This window comes from Castor canadensis, chromosome 9, assembly GCF_047511655.1.
Source record: "Castor canadensis chromosome 9, mCasCan1.hap1v2, whole genome shotgun sequence".
NCBI classification, from domain to species: Eukaryota; Metazoa; Chordata; class Mammalia; order Rodentia; family Castoridae; genus Castor; species Castor canadensis.
Genome location: NC_133394.1, coordinates 142,126,383 through 142,146,980, shown reverse-complemented (window position 1 = coordinate 142,146,980; position 20,598 = coordinate 142,126,383). Strand labels below are relative to the sequence as shown.

General features: G+C 33.3%; 1 protein-coding gene across 10 annotated transcripts in view; it reads right to left on the bottom strand.

The window, feature by feature from the left end:
* Lcorl (ligand dependent nuclear receptor corepressor like) overlaps positions 1–20,598 on the bottom strand; it is a 135,119-nt gene that overhangs the window by 25,212 nt on the left and 89,309 nt on the right. For 5 of the 10 annotated variants that reach the window (XM_074042543.1, XM_074042537.1, XM_074042540.1 and 2 more), the window contains 2 exons: positions 18,959–19,052; positions 3,676–11,000 (listed from right to left, as the gene is read on the bottom strand). In XM_074042543.1, the coding sequence (XP_073898644.1) occupies positions 6,188–11,000; positions 18,959–19,052 (4,907 nt within the window). In that variant the 3' untranslated portion in view covers positions 3,676–6,187. The other 5 variants (XR_012435864.1, XM_074042538.1, XM_074042539.1 and 2 more) reach the window with 5 other exon arrangements.

Genomic DNA, 20,598 nt, shown 5'->3' with positions numbered 1-20,598 from the left:
GAAAAAATAAACTGTAAATGGCAACAGGTTTTAATAAAAAATACTTAATTTCATTAGAATACTTGAAATAGCAGTTATTGTTTTAAGTAGCAAAAGGAAGACCATATAAAATGCAATATATTGATTGATTTTACATTAAAATCATTCATCCATTTCCAACCAAATGTTTTCTAAAATTCATAGATTATTTTCCCATGGTTTGTAATACAGAGAGTAAAGCCACCGGAACCAAATGCTAGAACAGCTATTCCTTTCTTAACATGAAAATAATTTAATAAGCAAAAACAGTGATCAGAATGTGATCATCTTTGGAATAAGACATTTACTAGTTTCCTTTACTGGGGAATGTGAATAAAGCCCTAATAATTGTGGTTTACTTAATTTGTGCACAAGAGGATCAAATCTAGTACATAAGCTAACATATCTTCACAGACAATTTCTTTCTGGAAATATCACAATAAAATATAGGAAACTATACAAGACAGCATTGCTAATTATGTTCTCCAAATTGTGTTATGGGATATAAAGAGTTGTGAGATACAAACTGTAGGAAATCCAATTTATTATGCTAATGGGGCACTGTGCTAAATGAAAACAAGACATAGAACTGATTATTTCCAAGTCTTATTTAACTTCAGAACCCTGTACCCATAAAGCACCTTCGGAAAGGGATGGAACTAGACTAAAGTGGCTGTGAATAATCTGAAAATTTTTTTAAATCAAAATTAAATTTACAAAATTATCTGTGTTTCTGAGTTTTTCCATTAAATGGTAATTACAATGCTGAAGAATAACTCATGAAGGAACTCTATACAATAATGTCTAAGAATGTTCAGTGCAATGGGTAGCCTCATCTATACAAATTTAAAAGGTCTTGTGTTCAATGTTGATAAGCAGGATCGGAGGAGGATGTATGGCTAATTCTGATTTCAGATAGCTTAAGGAGCAATTACTTAAAAGTCAAGCATCAATTATAAACCTCTGTGAAAACTGGAATTTCAAATGGAAACATGTATATATTGTCATCTTTGAGGACAGAATAATAAATAGGAGACCCTGATGAACTGAACTTCTAGTCTTCTCAGAACCCAATTCAATGTGTCAACTGAATTCTGAACAATTATGTGAAAATTTAACATTTTATGATAAATACCATTACTTTATAGCAGTTTCAATCACAGTAGGCTATTTTAGTCTTACAGATTTCCTCACAAGTCCAAAATCAGTTTATTTACATCCAGATATTTACCAATTAGAACAAGGTACATATTTTTTTGGGAACTGAAAATACAGGCCATATAAAAAGTCTGTATCATTATTTTCAATAGCCACACTTCAAATTAGGCCAGTATCATCTCAAAAATCTTCAGCAACTGGCTTTTCATATACCCCATTTCCTGCCCCCAAACCCCAAATCTCTATTTTGTGTTACTATTAGAAAAGATTATGTGGAATTCGACTCTGATCACATAGCTCCTTACTATTCATGGAATAATGGATGATACATTCTTGATTTGATCTCTCTGTCCTGCTTTACATAACTACATGGTGAACTCAACTATCATAAAACCAAGGGCTCCAAGAGTACAGCCTGGCAGGAGATAAAACCACATTCAATTGTATATTTCTTTGAGACAGCTATTCCAAACTTGGTCCACATTCCCCAATAGGCAAATGCTATTTCCATATTACCTCGAGTCTAATATCTCAATGCTCTGCCCATGAAGTACTGATTTGCATCCCACATATTACGCTACATTTTAAAGAGAAAACAAAACCTTCTGGCCAAGACCAGCCTCCAACATTCTTCCATATCCTATACCTATTCAACACCGTAGAAGCTTCGAGCTCATACTTGCTAGGCTGACACTTCACCATTTGAGCCACACCTCCATTCCTTTTTGCTTTACTTATTTTTCAAATAAGGTCACTTTTTTTGCCTGGGCTGGCCTGGCCCTTGATCCTATTTTTATGCCTCCCAGGTAGCTGGGATGACAGACATGCACTACCACACCCACCTTATTGAAATGGGGTCTTGTCAACTTTCCACCCAGATTGGCCTGGAATCTTGGATCCTTCCGATCTGTCTCCTGAGTAACTACGATTAGGGGTATGAGCCACCATGCCTGACCTCTATCTTTTGGTTTTTCGCTGGCTTAGTCCCACTGACATCTAAGCAATTTTCTAAATACACCTTCGATCCCAGTTTAATGTAGTTTCCTTTCTATCTTCTCTCCATTAATAGCCATTTATAGTTTTTCTGTGCCAATTTTTTAAATTTCCTCATGTAGCGCTGTTCTCTCATAAATCAGTAAGATAACCTTACGGAACTATTTCAGGGCTTTTTTTTTTTTTTTGGCAGAACTGGAGTTTGAACTCAGGGCCTCACACTTGCTAGGCAGGTACTCTTACCACTTGAGCCACTCTGCCAAGCCCTTCAGGGCTCATCTTAATTGGTTTATCAGCAATTTACACTGCCTTCCTAAAATACATTTCCCTTCACCATGCTCTCCAGCTTTTCTGTTACTTCTATTTGTTTATTTTTGTGATTCTAGGGCCTAAACTCAGGGTCAAGCACTTGCTAGTCAAGTGCTCTACCACTTAGGCCACACCTTCAGTCCTTTTGCATTTAGTGTTTTGTTCAGATAGGGTCTCCTGCTAACTTTGCCTGCACTGGCCTTGGTTTATGATCTTCTTACTCTGCCTCTGGAGTAGTTGGAACCACAAGCATGCACCACTGTGATAGGGTCTCATTAACTTTTGAGTGGGCTGGCCCTCAAATCATAATTTCTCCTGTCTCTACCTCCTGAGTAGTTGGGATTATACTTGTACACAACTGAGCGCACCCTTCTCTTTACCTCTTGATTACTATCATTGGTCTCCTTTTATGCACATCTTTTCTGTGCCTGTACCTTTGGGGATCTGGGATCTTGGACTCTTTCAGTCTTGCACTAAGTAATCTTTCCTACTCTTTGTGACTTCATTTGCTGACTCCTCATTCTCCATCTCAACTCAGGCCTCTTTCCTGGGCAACAGACCCTTATCACCTAACTGCTTCTCACTAGATACCCGAAATCCCTTATGTATAAAACTGAACCCTTCAGAGTATTTTCTTGTATCTCAGTGATTGTTGATCTCCCAGATGCTCAAGGCCAAAACGTGGATGGTATCTTTTATTCCTCTACTCTCTAAGACACTGATTTGCTATATAGATCTCTCTCAAATCTATTCTTTTCCATTACTGCTACTATTAGAGATTAAAACTTTTCCCCCCATTAACTGATGTTAACCTCACAATTTGGACTACGCTTCTCTCATGAGAGTAGCTTTATCTTTCAGCATTTTTCCACTCCCAAGCTCTGTCAACCCATGATTCATATTTTATACCTCTGCTGATAAATTACTCAATATTCCAGATAGCTTTACTTTATTTTACCTGCCCAAATTTTCCATATGCAATGTGCTGTGCCTGAAACAATCCTCTCCCAACTTCTAATACTTCGACATGCTTCAAGTCTCAGCTTAGACATGACAATGTAGGATAAATTTGAGTTCAGTTTCCCTCGTATGTGTTTCTACCATTCACCTCTTTCTGGTCATAGTACTCACTCATCCTTCTACCAGTAGTGTCTATTCATTTTTTTATCCTTCACAAGATGTTAAACTCTATAAGGGCAAAAAAACATGACTTAGTCATTTTATTCCCTTAACACACATAACATCCTACTTAAGACATACAATATACTCTATTTATTGAATAAATACATGTTGAAGGTCTTATTTTCTCACTTAGATGGAAAGGGAACTTTTTGAACCTTCCACAGTGACGAAGAACATATTGTAGGCATTCATTAAATATTTGTTGAACAAGGCATGGGACAGAATTACATTTTTTCATCCTCTTTTCCATGTCTACAATTAATGTAGAACAGCACAAATGTGATGAAGAATAAACATAAGACCCCTATGTATTAAACTGTATCTGGATAGTTAATATCAAAATAAGACATTCATGGTAGAAACAATATTCTTCTCCAATAGAAGTATTCCAAAATTCATTATAACCATGGCCCTAGGAATTTTTCTCGAAAAGTTCTACTGTTAAAAGTCTCTCATCATTCTACAAAGAAGAAAAATACATATAAAACTAATAATGATTTTTAGTGTCACTTCCAAAAGGGTAAAAAGAAGCATGGAATATCAAGAATAATGAGGAAAGAAAATAACACTATAAGAAAACATTACAAAATCAGATAAATATAATGAATATTACTATATAACTTTATAATGTCCAACTGATTAAAAAAAAGCATATTAGAAAAGAAGGAAAGTTATCAGTCAAGGATAAACAAAAGTTCAAGCAGAACAGGAAATAATAATAGTAATTTTTAAAATGAGAAAGATGGAAAACAACTCCTCATAGTATGCCAGAATTTTTAAATACCTAACAATGATTTGAAAAATAGACATTTTCCATCTTACTGTTTTGGCATTATCTCATATTTAGTGGTGTGAAGAATCACAGTAAAATAAACTTTATAGCTGATTCTTAGGAAAACACAATGGTCAAAAGTTTGAAAGATAAAATACGGTTCTGTTGTAAAATGAGTCAATGCAATTACCTTCAGTAAACTGTAAACAACATGAAATGAGCATGATACAGAGAAGTAAAAAATGAAGCTTTACATTTTATTCTTCATAAAAATATTCTTAGGTGAATTATATGTTTTAAAAAAATCACTGTCAGGTTTTTTCCCCTAGCACAGTATTTGTTCTAATGTTATTTTTTTCTAGTTTTGCTTCATCTTTCATAATGGAGGTTCTACTTCGATTTCTTTTAAAATTTCAATTTCATGATAGATATTTGAAATTTAATCATTACACACTATATATTCTTGAATTAATTAAAGTTATTCAGTTAAACAATAGAATTTTGGGAAGCCATAAAATCTTTAACCTATTAAGTTCTGGAATATAATTACTGCTTTTAACATTTTAATATTAAGACCTGATACTACTTATTTTAGCTTTGAAGTAAGTTTTTAAAGAGGTAACAAGGGCCAAGGGTGGTGGCTCCTATCTATAATCCTAGATATGTGGGAGAAAGGTATGGGAGGATCACAGTGGAGGACAGCCTGGGCAAAAAGTAGTTAGCAATACCCTGTCTCAAAACAAGCCAGTCATAATGGCACATTTGTAATTCCATCTATATGGGAGTTGGAGGTAAGAGGATTGTGGTTCACGGCCGGCCTGGGAAAAAGCAAGACTCTACCTGAAAAATAAAACTGAAAAAGAAGGATCAGGTGTGTGGTTGAAGTGATAAAGTACATAGCAAGCGTAAGGTCCTGAGTTCAAACTCCAGTACCACCACACACACACACAAAAAAAACAAGGTTACAAAAGTAAGCCACCAATACCAAATTCAAGACACACCCTTGAATTTCCAAATGTAACTTGGACCTCTTTCATGGCAAGGGAATAATCGGTAAGCAGGAAATTCTCCTACACTCCTAAATATCCTGCATGGTCTGCCATTCATTAAATAAGTGGAGATGGAAATGGCTACATCAGCAACTGCAGCTATTTTTAAAGCTAGATTCTGAAGGGTAACAGTCTCTCTTGGGCACCAGTGTCACGTCAGTAGAGCCTAATAAAGCACATAATTATTGCTATAACAATGACTCACTCTTTCCTGTTCTGATGGGGGAGCGGACTGAAATCCTAGGGTTATAGTATGTTACAGTGTTCAACATTCAGACAGTCTTGACTTTTTCCTGCATGGTCTAATAGTTGTTATGTATCAAGAGAATATATATATATATATATGTATTAGCCTTTGTATAGTTTTTAGTCAATTACATGTTCATATTTATCTGTCAAACTGTTTTCTGATTTTGTATTAGATTTATTAAATGCAAAAGCAGGTACTGTAACTTTTACTCATGATTTATTTTAAAGAAGCTTTCAATATCTCTGCTATAGTTTTATGTGCTCAAAATGTCAGACACATTGTAAGATGGGAATGTGCACTGGTTGGTATATTTAGCTGCACCTAATTTCATGAGTTTCATACTAGGTGCCAAGAAATTAGTTGTCCAAATATTTTAGAAATAAAACTGAATCAACTGTTCCTTTTCTACCTGCTATCTTATACTTTACTCAAGGCACCTATAATGAAACTTTAAAATTAAGTAGAGAAAAACTTACCCAGTTGGGATTTTGAAAAACAGTTTGCCATTTGTCCATGGTTGCAAGACTGTCGTTTATGTCTTTTTGTTGACATTTCTGTGGTCTTCCATGGTGGTCTTTTTCTTTTGTTCAATTTGCTAAGGACTTCAGAACTATCAGGATTCTTGTCAAAATTAACACATTTACTCAACTTACTATTGCCAAGTTCATCAGTTAATTTATTGGTTGAAGAGCTATTTGCATTAGTATTTTCTATTTCTTTAGTTTGTATTTTTAAAGGATTTTGCCTAGCAGAATGGGATCTTAAGGTAAACCGCTTTGATTCTTCTGCATGTATCTGATGAGTACTTCTACTGTCAACAGATTCAGGAGAGTAAATGATTGAATTTAACTTAAAAGTATTCCTGTGCTCAAGACAGTTGATCTTCCTCAAAAATATCCTACAATCTTTTAGGGCTTTTGATCTCCAATTATTGGGACATACATTTCCTAGTCTTAGTCTCTTTTCAAGATCTTTTTGGCTGCAATTTGTCCCATTCTCCTTTGCTTTTGACTTAAGTTTATTTTCTAAACTAGAATGTATTTGGAAGTCAGGCATTGCTACCCTCTCTTGCAAAATCTCTGGTGGCAAAATATACTGATTATCCACTGTACTTTTTCCACAGAGTGGATTTTCAGCATTTCTTCCCCCCTCAGTCTTATTCATAAATTGGTTCTGGCAGAAAAATCTTAAATTCCTTCTTTTAGAGTTCCAATCAACTGTTTCATGGTTGTGCAGCTTTCCCTCTCTTCTCCACCTTTCATGGTGCAACCTCTTAAACTCAGTTCTTTTCAATCTAGCTAGTGTTAAATTACTTCGCATATTTAAAAGGGGAGAGCTAACCATTTTATGCAGTAAATGCAACTTCTCTGATGATTTTGAAGGAGAAGAGAGTGCAAATTTTTTAAAGTGCTTTCTGAAGGGACTGGTATTAAAATCACAGTATTTGGTCCCTAATTTAATTCCCTTGGTATTTATTACTTCCAAAGGGTTTCGAGCATTTGCTTTTCTAACTAGGGAAAGAGACTGTGTTTCTGTTGTTTGCATAAACCAGGTACAGAGTTCATTCAAATCATACTTTTTCTGAAAAAGCATTTTTACAGGTGAAACTTTAAGTTCTAAAAGACAAGTTTCCAAAGGGTTTGCTATTTTGAAATTATCATTTTCAATGAATTCTGTTTTATGAGCAAAGTTTTCAGCTTCATCTCCACTTACTTGCACCCAAGCATTTGTTATCTGATCAAATCTATTGTTTAATTCCTCTAACAAGGAATCATTTGAAGTAGAAGTAGCCCACCATCTGAGCAAACGGTTTGATGAAATTATAGGGTCCAAGGATACTTCAGAAATGGGTATTAATTTATTATCTTCCAAACACTTTTTTGCATTCCTTGAATGTCTACTTCCTGGGGTATGTTTGGAAGCTATTTTTATCTTCGACTGCCTATGTTTTTGCTTCTGAGTTTTGCCTTTCTGCAAATGCAGTTTATATGACTTATGAAGCAGAGCATTTCTATAAATAAGTGAGCTAGAAGATGCTAATGAATGTAAGAAATGAAGAGGTGGTTTTCTATCCCTAATAGAATGTCTCAAAGGCATAGTAGAAACCATACTTTTTGATTCATTCTTAAATGTGTCAGTTTCAGTGTGCCTTGTTTTATCCATCTTACTGCACTGCTGGTCACTCTTTTCTCCAGGCAGGATTTTTTCTAACATCTTCTCCTGTTCTAAAGGAGGTAAGCAGCTGCTAATACTTATTTCTCTTTCCTGAGGTGAAATTCTGCTAATAGTCACAGATATGCCAGAGATTTTCACTTTTGCAGGCCTACCAGGCTTCCTAATTATTGCCAAAGGCTTCTGATTTGGTCCAATAATGATCTTGGAAGGTCGAGGTATTACAGACTTGTTCTTGATAGGTCTAACATATTCAAAACCAGACTCCAAGATCTCACTTTCAGTAGTCAAGCTTGACACAGCACTTACTCGTTCACCTGAGTCAATTTTGTGTCCTCTAATATTTCTGAGACTATCACAGCCAGGTGGAAAATCAGCAACATTATCATTTAGTGACAAAATATTATTGATGTTCACACTTCCTTCAGAAACATGCCTTTTTGTTCTTCTCGACCTTCCATAAATAACAGTGACTGTAATGCTTTTTTTATAAATACCTTCTTTTATTTCTGCTAAGAGAGATTCTGGGCTTTTTCCTCCAGTACTGATGGATTCATTTTGGCAAATGGTGACATCTGTCTTAACAGTTTTAGGTTTTGGTGGTCTTCCGATTGGCCGTTTAATCTGTTTCACAACTTGGGGGCCTATTTTTTTAGGTCTACCTGGTTTTCTTTTAAAAGATAAATCTACAGCATTGCTTAACTTTTCCTTAGGTTGTTCTTGTGATTTATCATTATTTAAACCATCTGTAAATACTGCAGAGGATTCTGCATTTTCTTTGTTTAGCTCTCTTTGAAGAGTGTCAATATCATAATGATTAAAACTGTAATTTTCAAGGTTAACATCTGGGATATCTTCATTTGTTTCTAGTTTTTTTCCAGTTATATGATAGGTTGCATGTTTTGCAGGAGGATGTACATTTGATTGTGAAGAACCAACTGAAGTTAAAGTATATTTGACTCCTTCACTGCTTTTCATCTCTGATAAAAACATGAGTTTGATAGGACTAGAATAGTTAGAAAAAGGAGAGTTTTCAATACTAGCACATTTTGTTGGTACACTTTCAACACCTGAAATCAAGCTACCTGTCTCTAAAATAGATGCCCTTTTTGGATTATCAAGTCTTTTGTTATTCACATACATTGTAGGCATCTGGTGATTTTTGGTAATATTGCTGGATGTTATCACAGGTCTTGATAAACCCTGTTCTTTATGTGTCATTCTATTTAAAGTAACAGTCACACTTCTCCCAGCATTTTGGTTTTTACTATCAATTTCTATCAACTTCTTGGATGTTTTATATCCTTCTGATAGGGGCTGATTATTCCAAGACTTTTGGGCCATATTTATTGTATCTTCCAAACGCTCCACAAGAACCTGTAAATTAGAATTCATTGCAATTCTGTTTAGGTCCACAGTTTGTGAGCTTTCAATTTGAACATTTTTCACTGGATCTTTTTTTTGTGTGGATTCCAATACTCTTTTGGTCTTACGGGATTTTTTGTAAACATAATTATTTGTTACATATATAGAATACCAACCTGGAGGCACAATATTTCGTTTAGTTCTGCTCAGAAGTCCAGGAATATTATTTTTCAAAGGTGTTTGAGTATTCTCTAGTTTTCTATTTTCCCTATTATTTTGCAAAGTTTTTTTTTCAGCTGCAAGTTTCTCCTGTGATTTTCCTATGCTCATTTTCTCAGGCGAAGTTGTTTTAAAGCTTTCTGAAAATTCATCTAAAGTCAAATTAGTTTCTAAACTATGAAGAGGTTCCTGCAATGACTGTATAGTATAATTTGGTGAAATTGATGCTTCAGTGTAATTTTTATCTTGGAAACTTTTAGAATTTTGTAAAAAAGTCTCTTGACAATGATGAAACTCTTCTTTATCTGATGAAAATATCCCATTGTTGTGTATCAATTTTCTTGAATTTTTTTCAGTGTACTTTTTTCTTATAAAATTTTCATCAAGATTAGCAAGTTCCCTTTTTATCTGTAAAGAATGCCTTCTAATCACAGGTGAATCAGAAGAGTTGTGCATTGCAAATAATGTTTGTTGACGCTTTCGAAATCTTGTCTGAATAACTTTATTTTCTACATTTTTATCATGTTGACTCAGCAATTCCATAAAGCTATAATCACTGGCCTTTGCATTATGCAAGAGAGATGTTATTAAATCTCCCAACTTAAAATCATTATCTGCATCACAATCACTGCTTGATAATTTTACAAGGTTTGTCACATCTGTAGTTTCTATTGATTTTAATTTTTCATTAATGCGATCCATTAAATCTTGAAAAATTACAGCAGTTTCACCTTTTTCATGGTTTGTGGTACAATTATTGCTGGCATCCAAGAGTACAGAATCAGAGTTACTGGATTTCTTAGCTTTATGTATTTTGTCTTCAAGATCAGCCTTGTTCATGCTTATCTCTGCTGGTGTTAGAGATGGAGGTTGGTTAGTGTTTGTTTCAAGTTTGTTATTTTCTAAGGCTGAAAGCTCCGAGATGACATCTTTCAATTTTTCAAATTCTTCGGTCTGCACAGGTGATAATGGTGGGGGTGAGGGACTTCGAGATCTACAAACATCTTTAAAACTGACTGAAAGATCACATACTTCCCTTGACAAAAGAGGACTATGAAAGGCTGATTTTGTAGAGGGAATATCTGGTAACAATCCAGAACAGTACCTGTGTGAATGATAACTATTTGCAATTTCTCTATTCATTACTGTCTTAATGTGCTCAATAGTTACAGTTTGGCAAGATAAACAGTGTAATTTTTTAATACAGGCTGGCACTAAACCAGGGCTTGGTCTTTCATTTTGTAAACACCCCTTTTCTGCCAGCCTATATTCACAACTACAGAATACACCATGTAAATCATCTTCAAATAGGGGCTTTTGAGATTCTGAAGAAACAGCACACGATGCACTACAACAGCAAAGAGAAGCAGCATTCTGCTCCTGGACTAGAAATTTCAACATAGCCAAAACTTGTTGCTGGTGATGTTTGCACAAAGATTCCAAAACTGTGCTTAATGCTGATTTTCCTTTTTCCATTTTAGTAGCTTCCTCTGATTTTGCATCAACAGTTGAACTAAAAATAAAAATCAAACAAAAAAAAATGAATTACAGCAAAAATAGCATGATATGGAGCTATAGTTCTGACAGAGTTTGAACAAAGTATTTTGGTACTGCTGGACTCCTGACTCCTATAAAGCTGCAACAATAACATCTTGATTATTCTTTAGCAAAATATAATGAAGCAGTGATGGTCACAATTAATTTCCTATGCAAAGTACAAGAATCAAAGCAAAGCCCTATTTTTGCAATATAAAAGCTGATGATATATGATTATGTTTCCATATTGATAAAATATTAAGTGTTTTAAATATATTTATTTTAATGGAAAGTGCTTCAGAAGGAGTTGAAATTTTTTTGTAGAGCAGACATTTTTAAGTTATTTTGACAACTATCAGTCCATGTTAATGCAAATAATGAAAGTAAGATGTAGGAGTAAATTCCTTATTTAAAATATTTTTCAAGGTATTGAAATGAAATATCAGTAAGAGAGAACTCTGCACAGTCACAAGGAAAATTAAGGAATTTAATTTCATATAAATAACAACTTCCTGAGATTAAGCTGCAGGCATTTTAATCTAGCAAAAAAACAAAAACAAAAAAACCCCAAAACAAATGGAAGCTATTTAAAAATGAAATCTATTTTTTACTGATTTTAAATACTAAGTAATTACAGGAAAACTAAAGGCATTACTTACCTAATTATTAAATTTCAAATGCTGTAAAAGGCTCTATTGCAGAAACTAACATACATCTAACTTTAACTTAGACTTAGGATTGCTTATCAACCAATATAGTCTACATTTCTTTTTTACTCCAATACCAGCAGCAAGAAGAATAAAATATATTAAAAGAATTCTGTTTCAGAAAAGTATCCATTTTAATTAAACATATCACCAAACTGTACATGAAAATAGCCTTTCTCTTGTGACTTATTACATTTATTGTTGTTAATATTTCCTAATTTGTAAAACTTTTATTTATGGTTGGAATCAGGGTATATTATGAACTGAATGTATTCTGTTTAAATGAGGGATTAGTAAGCTTGTGGTGTATTAAAAAGGATTTTTAAAAATAAGTGGAATTCTTTTTATTTTGCTCCCTACAACTGGTATAACCCATTTTACAGAGAGGTATGGCATATTTCATTTACATTTTATTAAAGTTGTTATTTGAGTGGTAAAAAATACCAAACCAAAATTTGAAGATGTAATCAAAACTTTTCTGGAAAAAAACTTCAATGTTTTACTAAAACGAGCATGTAATTTGACATAAACCAGTTCTCAAACAAAATGAAAAGAGATGGGAAATCACAATAAAATTTCAAGTTTAGTGCTGCCTCTACATAGGTGAAGACACATGACCTTAGTTATCCTTTCCCTTCTGAAAATAGTATTTAAGAATAAATTTTGTAATGGGTGAGAGTGTAAAATGATGGAGCTAACTCCATTAAAAAATATGTAGACTACTGACAATAGGAAATCACATCTTCTAGTTATTAAGATCCACTTTCCAGCAAATTAGAAATTATAATTTTCACATAGCAAAAGAAAACCCCAAATATCCTGATACATTTCAACAGTTTTTAAAGTGGCATGATGGTCTATTAAATGTATTTAGTAATTAAAAAGAAAATTTATTTTTCTTGGAAAAATATATTGCACTATATTTTAAAGATTACTATTCTTCCTTAATAGTTCCTAAAATATTCCAAAGCATCTTTCCATTAATGAAGTCATGTACAAGGAAGAAATAATCAGTGGTAGAATGTGTGCTTAACATGAGTAAGGTCCTGGGTTCAGTCCCCACACCCAAAATAAATAAATAAATGGGTCCTGTTAAAGTAAAAATAATAACAACAAATAACTAGTGTAAAGTAGTATTAAAAAGTGTTATGACTGAACTCAGAAAATTATGAAACCATTGACATTCATATACCGTTTCTGGCATTCCGAGGAAATCTAAACTTTAAAAGAAATGCTTTCTTATTCAGTTTATTACTTTTAATGATAGAATTTCAAAAGTACCACAGTGGTCGGTAATTGCCATCTAATGTTATATGAAGAACAGCTTAGTAAATGCACTAACTAGATATTCAGATGTTAGATTACATCTTATACATTAGGATAGATAGCTAAGCTCTCAAATTATAACAATCGAATTATACTTGTATTTGGCTTCATAGTCTTTTCCTTATTTCTTGCATGTTAGAATCTCAAGGAAAATATGAGTAAATAAGTTAAATACACCTGTAAGTTGCAATCTAGAATTTATTCTTGAGTAATTATATAAAGGTCCTAAAACTGTGCTTGTCATGAATTACATGTTTGTTCTTAATTTTTTTCTAACTGTTCTCTGCTTGAATTCTAAACCTAAAGATTCTATACTTATTTTTTTTGTATGTCACTATCCATTTTTTCCATGAGAAGCTTGTTGAAACACTTCTTTGAAAAAGTCAATTTCTAATACTAATTTTAATATGATTGTAGAGGGAATCAAAGAATTCAGTGTAGTCAAGTTTTTTCTTTTCTTTTCCATTTTTTTTCTCTTTTACTGAATGAGTAAATCAATCACACACCAACAGTGTTGTAAATTTAAGTGCAAAAGCATTGAAGTGCTTTACTACAAATTACAACCTAGAAACACGTTAACTGAACAATTAAAATTCATACAATCGGATTTAGATATATAACAACACAAAGTAGGAACAGAATTACAGTACATTTACAACACAAGACAGATACATGAATTCATTAGAAAATATTGTAATAAATAATTCATGAATTATAGTGCAATTGATTTATGCATAAATATAACTAATTGCCTAACAATCAGTTTATATTAACAAAATCTGTCAAAATCAAGGCAGCCACAGAGTTTTACTAAATTACTGCGACAATGGAAATACTGCAATTAAAAAACAAATACAAGTATTTGTACTGTAAACAACTAAAAAGAATCAGTCTCACTAAAGTTAGTATACAATTTAATATAAAATTGTCATTAGCTACCAGAAATGGTTTAAACAACTTTACTGAGCAGTAGTTTTCTAAAAACAGAGGCACTGTTTTTTCTTTTCCTTCTTTTTTATTTTAAATATAAAATACTTGAGGAACATTCAAATAAGTAGAAAGCATGTAAAGGGTTGCTTTCACCTTCATTAAAAATCTGCTGAAACTGGATTTTTCAGAAAACTGTCAATTTAAGTAATAACTGGTAACTAAATTTATAAAGTACTTTGAAAGTTTAACATAAAGAACATCTTAATAGAACCGCTGGGGAGAAGGGGAACCCATAAATTTCCCTGCCTTTCCTAGTTTGTATAATCAAAAGTTAACTCAATAATAGAAACATTTTGTTTCTTTTAAAAGTTATGGTTGATCATCACCTATAAACTATCAAAAAATATTTTAATTTACTATTTCTGACCAAAAATAAATAATACAAGTACTAAAATGCTGCAAATTAACTATAATATTACCTATAAAACTACTGATCACTGTGAAGTCAATAGCAAAATGATCCCTGATTTATGAATCCTGTAAAGTTTTTGGTCAGGTCATCTTTTAAATGATATAAAAGTGTTCTGTAAGTTTCCCTTTACTATAAACTTTTCAATCAATTTATTAATGTAAATATAGTGTGAGGAATAAAAAAGCTCAATACAATATAAATATTATGTAATGCATTCGAGCCCCCAGTTTTGCAAGTAAAATTCTGTATAAAAAGGTCAAGAAAATTGTTTTCAAACATTTCCTTTACCTTTAACTTTGTTTTACAATGGGGGGAAGGGGGGAAATATATTAAATAATCCAAGTTCTGGCCCTCACAAAGTATGGCTTAATTCTTTAAAAAGAAAGATGACCCTGACATCTGCTGTTTTGTAATCTATTATGTATACTTTCTTCCGGGGGGGGGGGGGCGGGGAAGAGCAAGAGGATTCATACCCTAGTATGCAGGTAACATTAACAGCTGAAAAGGTTCAATATAGATCGCAGAGACCAAATAACTACCTGGTTGTGTATTTTCTCACTCTTCAGTTTAAATACATGTAAGCAGCTTTTTAATCTAACAGCTGAAAATCTCTTTAATATTACATGTATATGTCATCATTAAATACACACAACCACAGTGTAGAAACACAAGTATTTGACAAGGTGCACTTATTTTTTAAACTCAGCTGTAAGATTTCCTTCTGGACTTAGAGAAACTGGCTTAGAAAAATAACCAGAACCTGAATTTTAACAGAGAAAAGGGGTACAGAGAGAATTTTGAATGTATAAAGCAAATCCTCATTCTTTTTATGGAGGAACTGCTTTATAACCTCTTACTACTAAAACTGCATACTTCATAAATCCAACATGAATACTCTGACCCACTTTAAAACTGCTATATAAAAATTACTGGTCTCTTATGAGTCTAGTAAAAGTTAAAATGCACTGCCCAGCTTCTAACTACCCAATTAGTAGAGAGTTTACATTACTGAAAGTTCAAAACAGCTTCAGTGTTAAATATTTGTAAATCTATTCAAGACCCTGAACAAACTGCAAATTTGGTTATTAGCAAAATGATAATGTATCGCCCACCAAAATGAAATCTGTAATTCATTTTGATAAACTGAAAATGTTTTGAAATGTCACAGCAGCAAATATATTAAAGTTACACTGAGGTTTTTCAATAGGAGTGTGTCACAATCCTAAAAATTTAAAGTAGTCATAACATCAACTAACCAGCACATTTAAACCAAAATTATCATTCTCAAGCTTTCTCTGTGCACATTATAAACATGCTCTAAGTTGCATTCCAACTTTCTTTTCTAACCTTACACATTAGCTTATTTTTCAAATGAAAAACAAAATTAAATTATTTTAATAATTAAATTTAAATTACTTTTTGTTTTTAGTATTCCATCTTATATTAAAGGATTCTATAGCTGCTGGGGTTAACTATGAAAGTGTTTTTTTTTTTTAAAGTATATACCTTATAAACCCCAGCTTCCGGCTAAATCAACTATTAAATGATAAATATTAAACTTCATTATACATATCCTTTAAGGTTTTCTTTTCTATTCCTGGTGGATGCACTGAAGTGCATTTTGTATTTCATAGAATGCACTATAGTGTATTAATACTGTATATATTAATTTTTCTTAGTATGGAGATAGCTGTCTATTTCAACTTTGATTAGTCTTGGCATACTTACAATAATTGTAGGTATGCTATGTAAAAATGTTCACAAAGTATTAGTATCATATTTCCATTATAAGATGGTTCAACTGAATGGCTAGAATGTTCTTTCACCAATAAAAAATGTTTCACTTGACAATTACTTGTTTTCCCACGCTTTATGCTATTGACTACTAAAGAAAACCTGAATTTTTTTCACCTATTTATACAAGGATTAAATACAAACTATCAGAATTAAGTAAGCAACTATATAATTCTGTCCACAGTGAAAACCCTGAATAAAACTTTTTTCAAAAGGCATGTAAGTGGTTTTTGAACTGTAAAATTTCATGTCTCCTGTCAGAGTGAGCATTTGTAATTCTCACGTGTGTATGTAGACACACAAATACACACCTGTGCACACACAAGCGTGCACACACACGCACGCACACACACACACACACACACACACACACACACACACACACACACTTTCCTAACAAGTAATCTACACAGGCTTGCTGCTGTTTTTGCAGCTGCCAGTCCCTGAATCTGTCATATTATATAACCCAGTGTCTGGTAATCGTAGTTTCTTCTTCGGAGGAGTCTTCAGTGTTCCAGATCTTTCTTTTACCTTGTATTCTAAAGTGCTGTGAGGTACCCCATAAATTCCTTGTGCTTTGGAAACACTCATTTTTCCACTCATTACCATTGCAATAGCCTCTTCCATTATTTCATGATCATACTGCCGATAGCGGCCACGTTTTTTCCTGGGCTGCTTATTATCTTTTCGATCCAATCCATCTTCAGTATTCTCAGAGGTTCCATCAACTGTTCCATTTTTAGAATTAAGACACAAAGGAGAGAGGTCCCCATGTAGAAAATAAGAGTCAACACTTGAGTGAGTTACAGGCCCAGAACATTCTATTTTGTTCTGTTTAGGGAGTATATTTTTCAGTTTTTGGAGAGCTGATCCTTCTAGGACTGAAGAGGTTTTAGAAACTTGATACATAACATCCAGCAGACCAGAACCATCAGGTTGTGATTTTGAAACAGAACTTACTCGTAGCTGAGGAATTTTTAACTGTACAGTAGGATTTGAAGTTTCATATTGAAGGCTTTCATTTTTTTCTTTAAACTGAGTAACCATTTTCTGTAGAGTTAACTGATGGAGGTAACTGGAAGCTGATGGGAATTTTAATTCTGAGGTTTCAAGTAGATTGAGTTTACTTTTTTCTGTGCGCTCTGCTTGAGCTCTTGCCCACAAGGCTACTTTTTGCAGCACTGCACAAGTTTCTTTACTGTCTTTATATGGATAACTATCATTGAAATCTCGAGTTTTGTTTTTAAAAGATGCAGGCTTCCCTGCTGGTAAGGCTTCTAAGTGGAGAAGTAAAGTTTTTTGAGGTATGCCATAAAGTATGCCTGCTTTATTAATGTCCAGTGCTCCAGACTGAATGTCTTTCAAAGCTTTTGAGAGCAAACCATCTGCAAACTCAGCACTTCTTTCCACATAGTCCTCTCTGTTTCTGTGTAGTCTCCTGGATGGATGGAATGAAACGATGGTAAACTGATGCATGAGAGACTCTCACACAGCTATGGAAGGGGAGGGTCCACTCCTTTATTATACTCCTTGCTTAGGTAACATCACTGCTCATAACACTTTTAAGTCTGTGAGATGTGGTAGTTACTCCTTATCAAAGCAAACGCTATAGTCCTGGTAGGACAATGTGTCAATGATACGGGGGCCTCAACGGGAAGACCTTCCAAGAACACAAAATCCTAACTCAGTATTTGTAAAAATATGCTCATGATGTTGCTATTCCACCGAAAGATGCTTGCAGAGCAACACTTATCAATTTTTATTGTACAATTAGAGTTCCACTATAAAAAAAATACCCAAATCCTAAAGGAGTTTTTGTTAGTAGAAATGTGACGTTACCACTAAACAAGTAATAAAAGAGTAAACCCATTTAAAGGAAATTTGTAGCAGTAAGAATATTTCCAAACACAAACATCCCATACTTCCACAAGACTAATTTTCCTCTAGATAAAAACTTAAAATTTCAAACAAGCTGCTTTTGAGCAAAATAATTTCATTTTAGATATTACGTATCATTGTAATTTTCAATGTTTATCAAATAAAGAGCTCACTATACCTATTACAGCCTTAGTTGAAACAAACTACACTCTACATCTCAGTTTTATGTGTGACAAAAAAGCTTTCTATGTAGTTAATGTGAAGATGTAAAAAGTTACAAACAAATCCAAAAATCCAACAGAACAGCATTTCACTAGTAATTATTTAAATTAATAACAACTTTCAAAACATGAGAGGACTTTTTGTGGCGATTACTAGATATATTAAATCATTTGCCACCACATCTAAAGCACAAGGAAATAAAATATAAATGCTATAAGCTAGCTTTAAGAATTAGTAAGTACAGTACTTTTTAGAATTTTTTCATTGTTTTAAAAACTTAAATATTGAAATCACATTATTTCCCTTAAAAGTGCCTCAAGTATTTAAGTTCTCTTACTTGTCCTGCTTCTTAGTTTGTATTCTGTGATTAGGTTGATAGTTCATTTTAGTAACATGAACTAAAGTTTGGTGATTGTTCTGATAACTTTTCTTTAACAGAAAGAAGAAAAAAGAAAGAGAAAGGACAAATGAAAGTTATGAGAGACACACTTATGAGTGACAAAAATTCTGGAGGAAAACTAGATATGTCAGTACTACTCAAAATAGTATTAAGAGTTCTCTGCAGAGATAATTTTATGTTAATATTGTTTCCTAGATATTGCTTACCCAGTCATTGAATTTTCAGAAGAAGGATCACATATGGATGACTCTTCAGATTTTATGCTGGTTTTCTTTGTAGAGAGATCTAACACTCCATCCCCTATAAATTTTTGCAAGAGAAAAAGCTTTATATTTGTAACAGAAAGGCAATCCTAACATTTTATCATTTCATATTGTGCTGATTTAGTATTGATCTAAAATTGACACTTGTATTTGATATGTGGCTGTTACGTGTTTATCTTAAATGGTTTTAGCAATAGGACATGACTGGGAAGGCACTACATAGGAAAAAAAGAGTGGAGGATGAGCTGACACTGCAAGGTGACTTGAAGAAACTGACATACTACACAATATATAATCTGCTTAAAACCAACTTTTGGTCACCTCTCCCACCATTCTCTAGTGAAAAAAACCACTTGATTTGTTCACACATGACTGTTTTCATTCAAAGCTGCTCAAATGGTATTTGGAAAGTTGGAGAGTTCCACGTCGTACAAAAAGAACAGAAAATGTTGTATTAGTAAGAGAACTGGATAATTAGTATTTACTAGAAGTAGCAACACAAGGCACACAGACTTTAGGCAAACTGTTGACTTTGTCTAAGTGCTTTGTTTTCTAGAACTCAGTTAATAGTAAAATTCTAGAATAGTAAAATGATACCATTTTAAAGTATTAAAGTGACTAGTGAATATACTCTAAATGCCTCATTTCTTAATTGTTAACTACACATTTAAAGCTTCTTACATAATTACCAGCCAAACAGCAACAAACAAATGAAATGAAGGGAAAACTTAATCCAAAGGAAAACAAGGACAAATAAGCAAATGTGACAAGCAAACACATAAGGTAGCTGAAACAAATAATTATCAGGATGATGAGTGCTGCAAAATATAGGCTATGAGAAAATGTGAGAAGCCCAAAACTAAATATGTATATTGTTAAGAATATAGGGTGTACGTGTATGCATCTGTGTGTTCAGTTGGGAGTATGGGGAAGGTTCCCTAAGGAAATGATGCTGGATCTGAAAAAAAAAAAAAAAAAAACCTAACCAACATTTATTTAGAAAAACTTGGTTAGTGTACAGGGTAATTTTTATAGAGAGGCACCAACATGTGTCAGTATTCTAATGATTAGAGGATATGACCTAGTCCAAGAAACTGATGAAAGACAGTGTGAAAGATGAAGAGACACAAGTGAGACTGGACAGGGAGGGCAGGGGCTGAATCCTGGAATTTAAGATTTTAAACATTATCCTAAAGGTTAGCATTAAACAATCATCTTCAGTCTCTCTCTTCACTTAAAGTACAATCGTTCAGTTTTGAAATCTTTTGTCCTTCAAAATACTCCATCAGTTTTGAAATCTTTTGTCCTTCAAAATACTCCACCAGGTATTATACTGTTTGTCAGTTTCACTCTTAGGTGTTTTAATGTTTTTCCTGCTGTTATTGCTATAGAAGAAAAGGTGTTTTTAAAAACTGAATTTTTGAATTGGGTGATTTAAATAAAGACCTCTTATAAAATGTCTAAAATTGGTAGTGTGTGCATTTTTGTCTTGTCCCTTACTTCTAATCATTAGGTTATAATGGGTTTTTTTGGTAGTAAAAGTGCCCATCAACTCTGTTTAAAAGCATTTCCTTTTGAAAATA